The sequence below is a fragment of the Zeus faber genome, assembly GCF_960531495.2.
Source record: "Zeus faber genome assembly, chromosome: 18".
NCBI lineage: Eukaryota > Metazoa > Chordata > Actinopteri > Zeiformes > Zeidae > Zeus > Zeus faber.
In genome coordinates, this window is record NC_137210.1 from 29,890,551 (window position 1) to 29,908,449 (window position 17,899).

At 47.8% G+C, this 17,899-nt stretch overlaps 1 protein-coding gene across 1 annotated transcript in view; it reads left to right on the forward strand.

Annotated features, from left to right (window-relative positions):
• Positions 1 to 17,899, forward strand: part of LOC307244003 (titin-like) — a gene marked incomplete at its 5' end in the record, with an annotated part of 164,899 nt that overhangs the window by 75,026 nt on the left and 71,974 nt on the right. The window contains 36 exons of the mRNA XM_080018975.1: positions 194 to 308; positions 492 to 779; positions 869 to 1,020; positions 1,100 to 1,247; positions 1,541 to 1,718; positions 1,819 to 1,940; positions 2,122 to 2,409; positions 2,531 to 2,827; positions 3,290 to 3,476; positions 3,651 to 3,766; positions 3,983 to 4,282; positions 4,502 to 4,801; positions 4,924 to 5,029; positions 5,107 to 5,303; positions 5,419 to 5,727; positions 5,993 to 6,271; positions 6,400 to 6,699; positions 6,889 to 7,191; positions 9,530 to 9,729; positions 10,114 to 10,297; positions 10,418 to 10,720; positions 11,219 to 11,518; positions 11,633 to 11,751; positions 11,898 to 12,075; positions 12,348 to 12,632; positions 12,837 to 13,130; positions 13,410 to 13,709; positions 13,895 to 14,076; positions 14,168 to 14,297; positions 14,453 to 14,643; positions 15,202 to 15,631; positions 16,112 to 16,420; positions 16,559 to 16,740; positions 16,965 to 17,094; positions 17,235 to 17,386; positions 17,657 to 17,804. Coding sequence (XP_079875101.1) covers positions 194 to 308; positions 492 to 779; positions 869 to 1,020; positions 1,100 to 1,247; positions 1,541 to 1,718; positions 1,819 to 1,940; positions 2,122 to 2,409; positions 2,531 to 2,827; positions 3,290 to 3,476; positions 3,651 to 3,766; positions 3,983 to 4,282; positions 4,502 to 4,801; positions 4,924 to 5,029; positions 5,107 to 5,303; positions 5,419 to 5,727; positions 5,993 to 6,271; positions 6,400 to 6,699; positions 6,889 to 7,191; positions 9,530 to 9,729; positions 10,114 to 10,297; positions 10,418 to 10,720; positions 11,219 to 11,518; positions 11,633 to 11,751; positions 11,898 to 12,075; positions 12,348 to 12,632; positions 12,837 to 13,130; positions 13,410 to 13,709; positions 13,895 to 14,076; positions 14,168 to 14,297; positions 14,453 to 14,643; positions 15,202 to 15,631; positions 16,112 to 16,420; positions 16,559 to 16,740; positions 16,965 to 17,094; positions 17,235 to 17,386; positions 17,657 to 17,804 — 8,002 coding nt within the window. The remainder of the gene's footprint in view (positions 1 to 193; positions 309 to 491; positions 780 to 868; positions 1,021 to 1,099; positions 1,248 to 1,540; positions 1,719 to 1,818; positions 1,941 to 2,121; positions 2,410 to 2,530; positions 2,828 to 3,289; positions 3,477 to 3,650; positions 3,767 to 3,982; positions 4,283 to 4,501; positions 4,802 to 4,923; positions 5,030 to 5,106; positions 5,304 to 5,418; positions 5,728 to 5,992; positions 6,272 to 6,399; positions 6,700 to 6,888; positions 7,192 to 9,529; positions 9,730 to 10,113; positions 10,298 to 10,417; positions 10,721 to 11,218; positions 11,519 to 11,632; positions 11,752 to 11,897; positions 12,076 to 12,347; positions 12,633 to 12,836; positions 13,131 to 13,409; positions 13,710 to 13,894; positions 14,077 to 14,167; positions 14,298 to 14,452; positions 14,644 to 15,201; positions 15,632 to 16,111; positions 16,421 to 16,558; positions 16,741 to 16,964; positions 17,095 to 17,234; positions 17,387 to 17,656; positions 17,805 to 17,899) is intronic.

Sequence of the window (17,899 nt, forward strand, 5' to 3'; positions counted from 1 at the left end):
CTTACAAGGGAGAATAACATTCAAGCTACATTGCGACAGAGACATTAGTGTAACAATAAATACTGCGAGGTAGTGCTAAGTAATTGTGTACAATTTTATTATGTTTTTTATTTTGGGTAGATGGGGTAAAGGTCTATTATTTGTACTTTTTCGGTTTTGCAAAGAGGGGTAACCATGTTCTGTGTTTGTTTAGGTGTCTGGTCTGAAGCCTGGTCAGAAATATCTCTACAGAGTTTGTGCCGAGAATGCAGCTGGACTGTCTGATCCCACCGAGCAGCTCGGACCGCTGCTGGCTGATGACCCTCACGGTACAAACTCTTAATTTATCCTAGGAACACAGGTCCCCCACTTAAAAAACATTGTTACACCATGTCCAATATGCCCACAGATCTAGCTAGAGATAGTTTAACTGTGAGCTACTGTAGCTTCAGCAGCCAACAACCTAACCCTTTAGATCAAGACTCCCTCATGATCATGTTTCCTCCATGCAGTGGCTCCTACCCTGGACCTCAGTGCCTTCAGGAACGGCCTGGAGGTCATCGTTCCTCAGCCTCTCACCATCCGGGTTCCCATCTCCGGATACCCAATTCCCACTGCCAAGTGGACCTTCGGCGACAAGGAGCTGACAGCTGCCGACGAGCGTGTCTCCACGACGACCAAGTCCTCTTTCACGGAGCTGGTGGTGACACCCAGCGTTCGCCCAGACAAGGGCACCTACAGCCTGACACTCGAGAACGACATCTCCTCCGTCTCAGGGGAGATCGAAGTCAACGTCATCGGTATAGAAACGTCAGGGATGAGAGATGAAACTTTTCTTTTAAAAAAAGACTGGTTCAGTGGGGTCACTGTTATATTTTTCCTTTCCCAGCCTCCCCCAGTGCGCCCAAGGACTTCAAGGTCGCTGAAGTAACCAGACACCATGTCCATCTGATGTGGGAAGCTCCAGAACACGATGGAGGCAGTCCAGTGACCTGCTACCAGATAGAGAAAAAGGAGGTGTCTCGTAAGACCTGGGTCAAGGTATGCTCTTGTTCTCATGCTTTTGGTGTCGTTGTAATGAAGGTTCAGCAGCGACCAGATTGGTAACTCTCTCTTCCAGGCTGCCACCAACATCCTGGATCTGGAGTACACAGTGACGGATGTGAGTGAAGGGAAGGAGTATCTGTTCAGCGTGACAGCCTGCAACAAGTGTGGTCCTGGAGAACCGGCTTACATCGATGAACCTGTCAACGTCTCTTCTCCTGCCAGTGAGTCACGTTTTTAAATGCTGAAATATTAAACGTTCTTGGTATTTGAGTATCACTCAGCAGAAGACAATGGATTGTTCAGCATTAATATGGAAAAAGAATGCTGTATTATTCAATAGATATCACGGTGAAAACATAGGCAACGGGCACAACTACAGAAGGAGACCCTGTTTTTCACTGAGCACTCTTGTTATTGTTTTCCCCCTGGATATTGATATGTTTATATCATTTCTGCAGTATACTGCATTGTGTATTTCTCATATGGTAAACCATGTTGTTTGACCCCCCCCCAGCTGTTCCCGATGCCCCTGAGAATTTAAAGTGGCGAGATAAGAGCGCCAAGGGAATCTTCCTGTTCTGGGAGCCTCCCAAGTACGACGGTGGTTCCAACCTAAAGGGCTATGTGGTGGAGAAGTGCCAGCGTGGGACGGACAAGTGGGAGCCCTGTGGGGAGCCCGTCCCAGAGCTCAAGTGAGACATCTTCTACACTCATGTGTAGAAGTTATTTCCATCTTCACAAGGTATGATGATCAGGTCTTTAAACAGCTGACGTTGTGATTGTGTCTGTCAGGTTCCAGGTGAAGGGTCTGATTGAGGGTCACTGGTACGCATACCGGGTCAAAGCCTTCAACAAGCTGGGAGCCAGCAAACCCTGCAGAGCCACCGACGAGATCCAGGCTGTTGATCCTAAAGGTAGGCAGAGGAGTAACAGTGTTACCTGTGAATGAATGGATAAATAAAGGAATGTGTAGAGATGGGTCGACAATAGTCTACCGCAAAAGTGGACTTAAAGGAAGTAGATAATTTATTGCACATTATATTGTTTCTTTATGAAATGTCCTTCTCCCTTCTGTCCCTGTGTGAATCCCAACAGAGCCTCCAGAGATCCAGCTGGATGTCAAGCTGCTGGCTGGTCTGACCGCCAGGGCTGGTACCAAGATCGAGCTCCCAGCAGACGTTAAAGGAAAGCCGGATCCCCGTGTGAAGTGGACCAAGGCGGACCTGGTTCTGAAGGGAGATGACCGCATAGTCATTGACACGCAGCCTGGACACTCTAAGCTGTCCATCGCCAACACCACCAGAGGAGACACTGCAACCTACATCATCGAGGCCGTCAACACCAGTGGCCGTGCAACCGCCACTGTCGACGTAAACATCCTTGGTAGGGTTTAGATTCAGTGTGATGATTTCAGGATGAAATGAGCCACCAACAGACATTTAACAGAAGAGGTCAGAAAAATCCCAAATCCAGATGTGTTATTCCTTTTCTTCGCTTCCTCCAGATAAGCCCGGACCTCCCGCTGCCTTCGACATCTCGGAGATCACCAACGAGTCCTGCTTCCTGGCTTGGAACCCTCCCAGAGACGATGGAGGCTCCATGGTCACCAACTACATCGTGGAGAGGCGACAGACGGACAAGGAAGAGTGGGTGAAGCTGTCTGCCACCGTGAAGTACACCACCTTCAATGCCTGCAAGCTCACTCCTCTGAAGGAATACATCTTCAGAGTGAGCGCAGAAAACCAGTACGGTATCGGAGAACCTGCAGAGCACGTTCCCATCATCGCCAAATACTCCTTTGGTACGTCATATATCATGGAAGGTTGATACCATACATCGCTTACAAAGGTCTTTGTGTGATAGAGCAATGATTCTTTATCACACCAAGGACCCATAGTTTGGTCCACTTTAGATCCCAGACCCCCTTGATCAGATTTAGTCTCTGGATCTGATCTGATCTGAGCATGTTTTTATTGTTAGATCTGATTCAGTCTCTCCACTCTAGTCAGGGAGATAACAGTGAAACCAGGATGCAAACAGCCATTACTGGACATTCTCTAACGGTGCTAATGTCTTGGAAATTAAATAATAGTAACATTTAACTATTAATGGCTTTGCTGGGGAGCCCTTAGAACCCATGGGAGTCCCTTATGTTGAAAATCACTGTATTAGAGGACGATCTGTGAAAGGCTCAGATCCTTTCTTTGGACTCTCGTCTCATCTTTAAAGGTGTGGGTAGTGAGCCTGTTCCTCTCTCTTCTAGACCCCCCTGGCTCTCCAATCAGAGTGACACCCTCTGACATCGCCAAGGATGCTGTGACGCTTGCCTGGTTTGAGCCTGATGAAGATGGGGGCAGTCCCATCACCGGATACTGGGTTGAGAAGTTTGACCCAGAGAGTGACAAATGGATCCGGTGCAACAAGCTGCCCATTAAGGACACAACATTTAGGTACTTGTAGAAGCTACTCAAACAACTCAACTTAAACTTAACTTAAGTCAACTTAAGTCTAGTCATGTCAACTTGAGTTGATGATATCGGGATAACAAAATGTCCCCCGAATATTGTCGATCAGACATTGGGAGTCAGTAAGTCCAAGTGTTCACCTACTGCTTGGTGTTGCAGGGTGAAGGGTCTGACCACCAAGAAGAAGTACAGGTTCCGCGTTCTGGCTGAGAATTTGGCAGGAACTGGAAAAGCCAGCGACGAAACAGATCCCATCCTCATCAAAGATCCTATTGGTTTGTCACATAAAGATGAACTTTTATGGCTGTTAACTACAATTGAAAGGACAATATTTTCTTAAATTCACTGTGTATTTATGTGTATATAAGTATTAATGTCTCTGTTTTTTACAAAAAATAACTTTGACTGTGTTCTGATGATATCTGGGGCTTCAGAATAGGAAAAGGGTTCAAAGGCATCAAATCTCTGGATCTCTTCCCTGCTGTTCTCAGATCCTCCATGGGCTCCTGGCAAGCCTTTTGTCAAGGAAATCGCCAAAACCTCTGCCTTCCTGATGTGGACCCGGCCAGAGCACGATGGCGGTGCCAAGATCGAGGGTTACATCATCGAGTTCCAGAAGACGGGAAGTGAGGAGTGGATCCGTACAACAGAGGACATTCCTCAGACCGAACACCTCCTGAAGGGTCTGATGGAGAAGCAGGAGTACTCCTTCCGGGTCAAGGCTGTCAACAAGGCGGGAGAGAGTGAAGCCAGCGAACCCAGCGACCCTGTGGTCTGCAAGGAGAGACTCTGTAAGTCTGGATGCTTTAGCTGTCTTGAATCCAACCTGCCCATAGAATAACAGAATAGAATAGAATGATAGAATAGAATCCATAGCAGACAAATGTGTAGTCTCCATGTCCCAGCTCAGGTTTCAAAGAAACCAAAACATACACAAAAAAATGTAAGAATTTGAACGTACTCCATGGGATATTGAGAAGTAATAAAAATGTACTTCTCTCTTCCTGTAGATCCTCCATCTGCTCCTCAGTGGCTGGAGGTGGCCAACATCACCAAGCTTAGTGCTGACATTAAGTGGCAGGCCCCTAGCACTGACGGAGGCTCTCCCATCACCAACTATGTGGTGGAGAAGAGGGACGTGAGGCGTAAGACCTGGCAGACCGTGGACACCACGGTGAAGGAGCCAAAGTACACAGTGACTCCTCTAAATGAGGGCTCGCTCTACGTCTTCAGAGTGGCAGCTGAGAACGCTGTGGGAATGGGTGAATTCTGTGAGCTGGAGGACGCCGTCCTGGCAAAGGACACTTTCAGTGAGTTCTCATTGTAACCTACTAGGTTTAACATAAAGCAGTTCTTGTTATTTAGCTTACGCTTAGAACATGGGGGTTCGGTTTGGTGTGATGCATAATAACATGAACCTTTTTCTTTGCAGCTACTCCTGGACCTCCATATGCTTTGACTGTGGTGGAAGTCACCAAGAGACATGTGGAGCTGAAATGGGAAGCCCCAAAGAGCAACGGGGGAAGACCCATCACCAAGTACGTCACCTGTGAAACTCTGTAGTCACACTGTCAAACGACTGAGCTTAATTAAACAAGTATTTTGTGCCTCCCAGGTACGTGATTGAGAAGAAGGAGAAGCTTGGGAGTCGCTGGCTGAAGTGTTGTAAGACCCCCGACAGACAGACCCAGTTCAAGGTGACTGATGTGGACGAGGGAACTGAGGTTCAGTTCCAGGTCCGAGCTGAGAACGAGGCTGGAGTGGGTGATCCAAGCGAACCCACTGAGTTCCTCACCATCGAGGACTCAACCAGTAAGAGGCAGTCTGAACAACATCAGCACCACATTATTTGCACCGCATTTCACAGGTCGGCTTTCAATGATCCAAGAAGATGATTTAAATACTAAATGACTTACTTGTCTCGCAGGCCCACCATCCCCTCCTCTGGAGGTGACGATCCCAGATGCAAGCAGACTGCACATCAATGTGACCTGGAAGCCTCCGGTCAAGGACGGCGGCTGCCCCATCACTGGCTACCACGTGGAGGTGGCGGAAGCCCGCCCAGAGCTCAAGTGGCTCAGGGTCAATAACAGACCCATCAAGGAGCTCCAGTTCAAGATCGACGAGGGCATCAAACCAGAGAAGAAGTACGTGATCAGGGTCCGTGCCATCAACTCCATTGGTGTCAGTGATCCCTCCGAGATCTCCGACAAGGTCTTCACCAAGGACCCTGACTGTACGTACAAGTCTATCAATCGGTCCCTCCTGGAAATTGCGATTTTGCTGCAAATTAACACATACAAGTTTACAAATTGCATCCCGAATTTTAAGAAAAGCCACTGCAAACAAGCGTTTTTGGTCACAAAATCCTGGAGGGACTGAGTAACAACCGATGTCATTTTGACGTACAAATGAATTTACTTGTCAATACAACATTTTTATTTGTAATCTTGTAATGATGCTTTTCATCCTGATGAACGACATTCTTGCCGCTTCCCAAGGCGCTCCCACCATGGAGCTGGAGGTGCAGGACGTGGTGGTGGTGGAGGGAGAGAAGCTCCACCTCAACGTTCCATACACCGCCATCCCCACACCCAAGATGGTTTGGCAGAAGGACACAGTGAACTGCAAGGCTGGCGACCGGCTCTCCATGACCGTGGAGATGAATAGTGCTCACCTGGAGCTGTTGAAGTGCAGCCATGCCGACGCAGGAGCCTACACCATCACCCTAGAGAACAGTCTGGGAACAGCCACAGGAACAGTCAACGTTAAAGTCATCGGTATGATTCGTCTAATGATTTGAAAGAGAATAACATCGCTCTCCTTTTCAGAATGCAAAGGTTTCCAGATGGAACACAAACAGGATAAAACTCATAATTTCATCTGCCTTGATTCCTGACCCCCGCAGGACTTCCTGGTCAGTGTAAGGACATCAGCTCCAGCGACATCACCAAGAACTCCTGCCAGATCAGCTGGGAAACCCCGGAGGACGATGGTGGCACTCCCATCACCAGCTACACCCTGGAGCGCCGCGAGACCTCAAAGAAGACCTACATGCCCGTCATGGCCGGGGAGAACGTCCTCACGTACCCTGTCAAGGACCTTTACATCAACTGCGAGTATCACTTCCGGGTCAAGGCCGTCAACAAGATCGGTGCAGGAGAATATCTGGAACTGCGCAACACAGTTATCACAGAGGAAATCAAGCGTGAGTATACTCTGTTCAAGCTGAATCACAATGAAGCCGAAAAGCGCTATATATCTATACCAGCATTTCAAATTATTTATTTATTTATTATTAATTATTAAAAAATCTCTTTGCATGTCTCTGTATTTTTAATTGAAATTCTTTCAGTCTTCTCGGAGTTGGTATTGATGTTAAATACTGAATCCACAGAGAAACCAGACCCCCCCCTCCAGGTGGAGGCTCAAGACCCCACCTCAAAATCCATCACGGTCACGTGGAAGGCCCCAGACTACGATGGAGGCTGCGCCATCCAGGGCTACATCTTAGAGAAGATCGAGAAGGACGGAGACCGCTACGAGAGGATCAACCAGAACCTGGTTCCAGGTTTCTCCCACGTGGTGACGGACTTGAAGGCGGACATGGAGTACCAGTTCCGAGTCAGAGCGGAGAACGCTGCTGGGGTCAGCGAACCTTCCCGCAGCACACAGCCCATCGTGGCTGCAGATCCAGTCGGTAAGAAGCCACTTTGTACACACTGTTATACTAGACTATTACACTGTTACACTACAGTATAACACTGTTATACTAGAGCAGGGGTCGGGAACCTATGGCTCGCAAGTCAATTATGGCTCTTTCCATGACGGTATATGGCTCGCAGACAATTTTGAGCAAACATTTTTCATCACAATTAACAAGTAATAAATAATTATCCTGTGTCATTTTAATGTAAAACAGGTAAGAGAAATTACAATTTTGAAAATAAAATTCAAAATATAAATGTGGTGGACAAAGAGGCGTAGTCAAACACCGGCTGCGGACCCCAGAAAGACTCCTGGGGCCTTTTCCTCGGCGCCCTGCCCCTCCCGGGTCTCTGCTCAGGCGTCACTTAGGGGAGTCTCTGCCACAGGTGAGGCTGCAGGGAGGGGGACGGAGTCTTCCTGACCGTGGTGCGCCCACATGGCCAGAGTTTTATTGTTCATTACAACATGCGGCACGCAGGCCATGATTATATTACTGAGGATTACTAGAATAATTGTGGATAATAATGATCCTCGTGGGCGCAGTAGGAATGGCGTTCCACTGCTGGGCTGCTTACCAGCCCGTGCACCATCCTACGCTCACGTTGAACTGATGGAGCCTCAAGGCAGCATGAAGCTCCACCTCACTACGTGTGAAGCAGATGACAAGGCCACCAGCAAAACCAAGCAGCACCACAAGTCACATCCATGCTAAAAAGTATTTAATTTATTATTGGTGAGCTGCAGTATAACAACAATATTATTAAGAAGAATAAAGAGAAATGTATATATATAGCGCTTTGAAATACTTTATACGTTTAAAATGTATGTCTTACTTAAAAAATGCATTAAGTTGCATTCAACTTTATGAAATATTATATGGCTCACAAGGAAATACATTTTAAAATATTTGGCTTTTATGGCTCTCCCAGCCAAAACCCGACCCCTGTACTAGAGTATGTTACAACACTGTTACACCACAGTATTACACTGTTACAACATAGTATTACAACATTAAACTACAGTATCACACTGTTACATCAAACTGTTACACTACAGTATTACACTGTTACACTAGAAGAAGAAAAATCTTTGTCACATGACACACCGCACAACACATGCATATACATACACACACACACACACACACACACACACACATGCTTTAGGGGTGGTGCCAGTGAAATGTGGCATATGCATTTCACCCATCCTGGCTTGTCCTTCCTCCGGGGGGGCAGCCAGGAGCAGTGGGCAGCACGGGGACCTGGTACCAAGTGTCCATCGCTGGTCAGACGATGGTGACGTGTGCATGTTTTGGGTGGGGGTCCACCCGACCGTCCCCCCTCGCCAACCACGCCCCCACACCGACCCGTCAGCAACCGGCCACCCCGGAAAACCCCAGTGCTCAATGTATGTTGGTAATTGCAGTTCAAATTGCGGGGTTGGGGGTGCGAGTCCTTCAGGCAAGTGGAAGCAGAATCGCTGGCACCTCCTGCCTCGTAGACCCTGGTCCGGCGAGTGTATGTGTTTTATGCTAACGTGAGTGGGATTACAATTTTGGCACGGACGAGAAGCCCTTTCGGGCAGGAGCGTGACAGGCAAGATGGCAGCCACCCGCCGTAGCCCCACCCACATAGCTTGCACCCCAGCTGTGTGGTGTATGTGCTGAGTATGAGGTGTGGTATATGTGCTGAGTAGAGTGTACAGTATTACACCGTTATACTAAAGTATTACACCATTACACTACAGTATTACACCATTAAACTACAGTATCACACTGTTACACTACAGTATTCCACTGTTATACTACAGTATCACACTGTTACACTACAATGGAACAATGCTACATTACAGTATTACGCTGTTACACTACAGTATTACACCACTACACTTCTGTATTTCACCGTTACACTAAAGTATTACACCGTTCCACTACAGGATTAAACTGTTACACTACAATGCTACAGTGTTACACTACAGTATTACACTGTCACACTACAGAAGTACAGTGTAACACTACAGTATTACACTGTTAAACTATAGTTTGACATTGTTGTCTTGAATTGTACACTGTTACACAATTTTATACTGTTACGCTACAGTATTACACATTACACTATTCCTGCTAATTGTCTATTAATCAAACCAAACACCATCATTATAGAGCATAGCAGAGCAGAGCACGGCTAATAAGGCAAAAGAACCTCAACAGTTCCGCTGAATTGTCTGTTATTACACATGAACACAACATACAGCACACGTATGTATCATGTTCACCACTGTGCTGTAATGCTGATTAAATGCTAATGAACTACTTGATTTTTGCACTTCAGAAAAGCCAAAGGTGTCTCTCCATGCCCGCGTGGAGTCTGGCGTGTGCATTAAGAAGGGCGAGGAGATCCGGCTCGACGCCTTCATCTCCGGCTCTCCCTACCCCAAGGTGACCTGGATGAGGAACGACGAGGACGTCACCAAGGAACCGACCAAGAAGATTGTTCCCATAGTGAAGAAGAAGAAGAAGAGCAAAGCCAAGGTTTGTTCCTCCAAATTCCTCTGCTGTGTTTGATGAAACGTCTTTGAAACCTCATGGATGGAACCTCATCAGAATATATTTAATGCATCCAAGATTGAGAGAATAGCCACAGCCGATTGCTCCATTGCCTTACTTATTGCAGCTCAGTGCAAGGCAATCCACAGAATCACTCTGGTTGACTCCCAATGATCAAACATTAAGGCATAGGTTACCAAATTCTGGCGATTCCCTATAAATTTGGAAACTTATTCATCCATCTTGAAACAAGGGGGAGCTTGCTCTACAATTGCCGTTTAAAAGCCATTGTAAAGAGTCATGGTCTCCGGTCAGTAATCTGATGCATCGAAACAAAATCTAATGTTGAACCGGCTGTTTCTCCTGAAGGTCCCTGAGCCAGAGGAGGAGTTTGTAACCCCGCTGCGGCAGCGCCTGGGTCTAGATCAGACCAAGAAGGGTCAGACTGCACTGATGATCCGGGACTCCATCAGGATAGACCATGGCACCTTCACCATCCAGGTGGAGAACACCCACGGAATTGCTACTGCTTCCTGTGTGGTCAATGTCCTGGGTGAGACAGGCTTCATCAACACCTGACTCAATTAGATTTAGGCATAAATCCATGGTATATTTTATCATCGTTCAGTCTGATCGTCAGGAAATTAACAAATATTCATATTGTGACACACAGACAAACCTGGTGCTCCAATCAACTTCACATTCACTGAGATCAGGAACACTTCAGTGGTCTGCAACTGGGAGTCTCCAGAGGACGACGGAGGCAGTGAGATCCTCAACTACATCCTGGAGAAGAAGGACAACAAGAACGATGACATCGGCTGGATCACCATCACCTCCACCCTAAAGGGAACCAGCTGCCCCGTGACCAAGCTGATCGAGGGCAAAGAGTACATCTTCAGAGCCACTGCTGAAAACAAGTTTGGCTGCGGGCTATCCTGCATCTCAGAGCCACTAGTTGCCAAGAACCAATTTGGTAATTATCAGCCTTCTGAAATTAAGTATCTACTTATAAAGTAGACCACCAGTAAAACAGGCAGCAGTAAAGGTGCAGTGTTATGCCACCAAACTGGTGTAATTCTGAGGAATACAGTGAAGATCTTTTACAGTGAGTTATAAAGATACAAGAGCGCTATTGGGTATATCTTGAAGGATAGTTTGTGGGCCTTACGCAATGAAAAATCAGTGAAAGAGGGCTTTGGGCTTTAGCTTTTGGTCTCCTACAGTGTAGGGAGAGTGTGAAGTTGTTTGGCTCTACAGGACTTCTGTGTGTAGCCTGAAGCCTGTAGCCTTATTATCAGCACAAGGGATTTAACATCAGATCCTGTATCTTATTGCATATATGAGTACATTATTAACAGCCTCAATAAACACTGTCATTCACAGTATATATCTCCCCTGTATCAGTGTATTCCTGACAATAACCCCCATTGCCACTGTCAGAAAGTCATCCTTACCTGTGTGCTCTCCTCAGATCCCCCTGATGCTCCCAACACTCCCCGTGTGCATGAGGTCACCGCTAGCAGTGCGCACATCTCCTGGCATGAGCCCAAGGATAATGGCAGCCCCATCCTGGGTTACTGGATCGAGAGGAAGGAGGTGAACAGCAAGCACTGGACCAGGGTGAACCGGGCTCTTCTCAACTCACTGGAGGTGAAGATCACCGGCCTGATGGAGGGTCTCACCTACATCTTCAGGGTGTGTGCTGAGAACCTGGCCGGGCCGGGACCCTTCAGCGATCCCACTGACCGCACCATCGCCATGGATGCCATCTGTAAGTAGCCTGCCGTCGCCTGCCACACTCTGCAGCTAATGACTGTAATGTCAGAAGAACCAGTTTCCACAACCTTCGAGGCTAACACACCCATTTCACCCCATCGCTCCTCAGTGCCCCCTGGTCCTCCTACTCCCTGGATCGTGGACACTGGAAAGGACTCAGTGATTGTGGCCTGGACCCCCCCTCTGTACAACGGAGGAGGAGACATCCTTGGCTACCACGTGGAGAAGGTAAAAACTGAGTCCAGCTGACTGTAGGTGGGGATGCAGATCCCATCAAAAGCATTTCCTGAATAAATGCTACATTTCAAAGCCCCCTGCAGGACCATTGGGAAGTCTGCTGTGGTCTCCTGCTGAGCTGTGGCTTCTGTTCTCAGGTGGTTGCAGGAGAGAAGGAATGGAGTCGCAGCACAGAGTTCAGGTGTAAGGAGCTGAGCTACATGGTGACGGGACTCACTGAGGGAACAGACTACTACATCAGAGTCATCGCTGTCAACGATGCAGGACCCGGAGCTCCAGGAGTTACTGAGCCCGTCACGGTCAAAGAACCTGAAGGTAGCGACACTCCATTCTGTCCCTTGTATATACATTATACAGTATATGAGCCTGTATATTAAGAATAATAAAAACTATTAAAATGCCACAGTAAAAGATCGTGTGCATATTTGTATTTGCTGAGGCTGTTTAGCAGCAGTTAAGTCTTTATAATCAAAACAGCTTTTTACACGGGATCTGGGTCTCAACTCACATCGGAGGCAAGGAGGCTTAATCCTACTTAGGGTTAGGGTTAAGGTTCAGTGTGGCTGACACTGCTGTGTGTGTCCCAGAGCCCCCAGTCGTGGACTTTGATGCCTCTGTGAAGAATGGAGTGATCATTAAGGCCGGAGAGGCTCTCAGGCTGCCGGCTGTGGTGACGGGCAGACCGCAGCCTGAGGTCAAGTGGACCAAAGACGACGCTGACACCGACAAGGAGAGGGCGGTGATCGAGACTGAGGGCAAGAACAGCCTTCTGTTTATTAAGAAGGCCGTGAGGGCGGATCACGGGAAGTACCAGATCGCTGGTACCAACAGCAGTGGAACCAAGACGGCAGAGACCCGAGTGGATGTCATGGGTCAGTTCAAAACACTGTACACCTTAAAGAGCACCCCCTGTACACATCCTCAGGTGTCTGTCACACAATATACTCATCTATACAAACATGCTGCTTGTCAGTTTGTCAGTTACAGTATTAACATCTAGTTTCCTAGTTGGCACAATGGAGTCTTTGGTTGTTTATATAAGAATAAAATATACCTGTGTGTGTGTGCATGTACAGACGTGCCTGGACCGGTGTTGGATCTGAAGACGGTTGCGGTGACCAAGAAGAACATCACGCTGACTTGGTCCGACCCACTGGACAATGGAGGAAGTGACATCATAGGTTACGAGGTGCTGAGGAAAGATGCCAAGATGAAGCTCTTCCGCCAGCCCATCGAGACGGCGTCCTGCAAGTGCGACGTGCAGGGGCTGCTGGTGGGAGAGGAGTATGACTTCAGGGTCATCGCCAGGAACAAGTATGGAGATGGGGCTCCAGCTGACCTGGGCCCCATCCTGGCTGTGGATCCCAAAGGTTCAACTCACTGTCCTCACCCTCACACTTTGATGTAGTCTGTGTTTTCTGTCTGATCTGGGTTCATTTATAAGGCTCATGTGTAAAATAAATCCAGACGACTAAGTTCACTAAATATCCCGACTTTAGAAATAATCCAACAAACAAGACCGAATGAGGCAATATGCCAGAATAAGCATTTTGTGTATTTTCCTGAATCTAGCTGTTGTGCAGCCAGATTAGAACCTTTAAAGTGTGACACGCTGAGATGATTTAAACGACACCATCCTCCACCTCCAGGAACGCCCTCTGCTCCTGAGAAGCTCCATCACACCGACCGGGGGAAGAACTGGATCAGGCTGGCCTGGCAGCCGCCTCACACCGACGGGGGAAGCCCAATCATAGGTTACTACGTGGAGAAGATGAGGTCCGACAGCAACGAGTTTGACATGGCCAACCGCAAGATCTTCCCAGAGTGCTGCGGAACCATCGAGAACCTCACAGAGAACAATGAGTACCAGTTCCGTGTGAAGGCCATCAACGAGATCGGGGACGGAGAACCCTCTAAACCAATCACCGTCAACATCCAGGATGATGAAAGTGAGAACATACAAACTAAACCAAGACTCTCTTCTACTATTGGTAGATTGTTGTGTGGTTACTGTTGTATGTGTATTTCTATTTTAAGTGACAAATGTGCAGCATGAAATTATACTTAAATGCTTCCTGCCATTTCCACATCAAAGAAAACTGTTGAGCTGATGATGTACATTGTGTGTGCGTAGTTCCTCCAGCTATCACCATCATGAAGTTCTTCAAGAGAAACACTATCATGGTGAAGAAGGGCGAAGCCATCGACATCCCAGCGGAGGTGGTGGGACTTCCCCTGCCAACTGTCCAATGGATGAAGGATGATGTGGTGATCGACAAGCCCGATCCAGAGAAGATGACAATGGAGTTTGAGGATGTGAGTCCTTTTATTTTAATTTGAATAAGCTTTGTTGTAGTGGTGTTGTAGAGGCCGTTTGTCACCAGTAGAATGTGATTGTTGTTTCCAGGTGAACAGGACCACCCTGAGAACCAAGATCGCCATCCCAGCAACCATCAGGCAGGACAAAGGCAATTACAGTGTGGTGGCCGAGAACTGCTACGGGAAAGCTCAGCACGTCATCAGGGTGGAGATCCTGGGTAATCACCGTCTAGTGGCACAAAGTTCTGGGAAAAATCTTCCTTCCGGTTCCATTAAGTTTCCCACTGTTGTTGAAATGCATGCTATCAAGTCCCAAGCGAAATGTTCAGTGGTTTGCATGAGGATTGAACCGGAGTGTGTCCTGTGTCTGCAGACCGTCCCCTCCCCCCCAGGAACATTGTGGTGTCCGACATCAAGGCGGAGTCCTGTTACCTGACCTGGGACGCCCCGGAGGACAACGGAGGAAGTGACATCACTAACTACATCGTAGAGCGGAGGGACGCCAGCAAGAAGAAGTCTGACTTTGAGGTGCTGACAATCAACCTGATCGACCGGCGATACGGGGTGAGTCAACACTCAAAACACTGAAAAGCTTTCAATAGAGCTGGGGGATCAGACGTGATTTTGTCATGTACATTAATGATGATGAGAAGATATGACGTGGAACATCGTGGGAGTTTTCAGGCAGTTTTGTTATAAAAACTGTAGTTTTGGTCTGGCATCGAACTCAGCTAGATTCTGTCACACAGAATTTAAATTCATACCAGATATTGTTTATTATCCATTTATATGGATGCTGTTCAATTCCCCATGATTTTTGAATGAGAATCAATTAATATTGGTCTTAGTCAACATTCAAGATTCTTTGTCACTTCCAGTGAAATCATAGAAGGGCTGCAAAACAAAGGGAAGAATTGTAGAAAATAAAAATATAAACTAAATCAGAAAAATATAATACAGTAAAATATAAAAACAAATAGAATCAATATATATGCATGTAACCTGAATATGTGCGTATGTAAGTAGAGTATGCAGCAGAGTGCATACAATGAGCAACAGGGAAATAAATACTTGTGTTGTTTTCCAACAAATTAATTATTGTTTACGATCAAACTTTTCCAGGTGTACAAGCTCTTCACCAACGGCACCTATCAGTTCAGGATCAAGGCCGAGAACAAGTTTGGTGTCAGCGACGGCTGCGACTCTGAGAAGGTACAGCTCAAGGATCCGTTTGGCCTCCCCGGACCTCCGCGCAACCCCAAGATCATCTCTGGCACGGCTACCACCATGACGCTGACCTGGGACCCTCCGCTGGACAACGGGGGCTCCTCCATTCAGGGCTACTGGCTGGAGAAGAGGGAGCGCGGGGCCGTGTACTGGGGCCGAGTCAACCGGGCTCCGGTCACTAAGCCGGCAGTGAAGGGCCTGCAGTACACAGTGCTGCGACTCATTGAGGGAACAGAGTACCAGTTCAGGGTGGCGGCCAGCAACGCCGCTGGCATTGGGCCGCACAGCGAGTCCACCGAGTGCCGCTTCGCCGTGGACCCCTGCAGTGAGTATCCTGCTCGTCTGATCCGTGGGGAAAACCACTTCAGAAATGAACTGAAGATTAACAAGAAAATATTTGTTTCTAAATAACATTCAAAACAGGATGAGTTTCATCAGTTTTAGAAGAAGAAACAATCTTTATTTGTCACACAACACACCACACTACAACACATGCTTGCACACACACACACACACACACACACACACACATGCACATGCTTTGGATGGTGGCCGGTGAAATGGTTCCTCTGCATTTAACCCATCCTGGCTTGTCCTTCCTCTGGGGCCACAGCCAGGAGCAGTGGGCAGCATACAGTGATCAAAATGTCGATATAGTTGTATAGTGATCGTTTGTATCGACATCAAATTGGGGGATTGTCACAACCTTGCTCGACTAATCAACTGCAGTCCTGTTCCTGATCTACAAAACTGGTTATCTGATTTCTAATGCCTGTTCTGACCTTTGACCCCCTCCCTCTGCCAGATGCCCCCAGCCCACCCGGCTGCCCCGAGGTCAAAGACAAGACCAAGAGCAGCGTCACTCTCACCTGGACCCCACCAGACAAAGATGGGGGCAGCCCCATCAAAGGTTACATCATCGAGGTGCATGAGGAGGGCTCTCCCGATTGGAGGAGGGTGAATCCAGCCGATAAGCTCCACCCCTCCACAGAGATCAGCGTTCCTGACCTCAAAGAGGGCAAGAAGTGCAGGTTCAGGGTCTACGCCGTGAACGCCGCTGGAAACTCTGAGCCCAGCGCCAAGACAGCCGACATCCTGGTCCAAGACATCCTGAGTAAGGCCTCACACCCACAGTACAGTACTGCACACGGCAGACCGTTTCCTGATCATGACGTAATGGCTGCATTTTGTTCCTTCCTTACTACTCCACAAACACCTGTGTAATAATACCATTTGATTATTTCTGTACCAGTTGAGCCAACCGCCACTTTGGATCTGAATGCCCACGACCTGCTGAACTGCAGAGCCGGAAGCACCATCAGGGTCCCAGTGACCATCAGTGGAAGACCGGTTCCCAAGGTCACCTGGACCTTTGATGGAACCGCAGAAACGGAGAAGAAGAACGAGCTCCACACTCTGCCCGTGGACTCAGAGGTCAGTAGTGCTGCACACACCTACAACTACAAAATAGGAGGGTAAATTGCAAAAATGTATTTGTAAATTGACTTTAAGGGTTGTTATAACGATGAAACTGCTGTTGTAGTAAATATTCACTTTTAAAGAACCAAAGCACTTTGAGTCAGTAGTCAAGTAAGACAATTTGATATCGATCTGATATCTGATATCCCTCCAATCAGAATGTTTGTCGGTTTCCTCAGGTCCAATCAACAGACACCAGCTCTGTGGTCGTCATCCCAGAGAGCAAACTGACCCACAGCGGACGCTACATCATCAATGCTGAGAGTCCCGCGGGACACAAGGTGCTCAAAATTAGAGTCAACGTCCTCGGTGAGTCTGCAGCTTTCAACGGTAAACTGTAAACAGGGCTCAGAAGGAACTAGAAAGCAAAGCATCCCAGTTAAAAACCAAGATGGTTGGCTTAGTAGAAGGCAGACTGTTGGTGCTGAGCAGTGTGTGGTTCTTCTCAGACCTCCCTGGAGCTCCACGGGAGCTGAAGATCAGCGACGTAACGCGAGGAACCTGCAGGCTCACCTGGAAGCCTCCGGAGAGCGACGGAGGAGAGCGCATCAAGAGCTACTTCATCGAAAAGAAGACTGTGGAGGGCAAGGCCTGGACCAAGGTAGACACACCACCTGTACCACACTACCTGTACAAGACCGCCCGTAATACACCACCTGTACCACACCACCTGTACAAGAACGCCTGTACTACACCACCTGTACCACACCACCTAAAAAAGACCACCTGTACTACACCTCCTGTAATACACCCTAATACACAACCTGTTTCGCTGCTAAAGAACTACACACTGAATTAAATGTTATTAATTGTTTTAACTTTTCAATCAATCCTGCTTAAAAGCGAAACTCCTGGATGCTTCTGTTTCCAGGTGAACCCAGCGTGTGCTGCTCAGTCTCTGGTGGTTCCAGATCTGATCGACGGTCAGGACTATCTGTTCCGCATCAAGGCTGAGAACCGCTTTGGGTTTGGACCTTTAGTGGAGACCATCCAGAGGACAAAGGCCAGAGACCCCATCCGTACGTCATCCCAACCCTCAGACAAGATACAACCCTCCCGTTCAGTCAATCAAAAATAACACAACTGAGATAACAATGACTGAACCAAGTGTAAA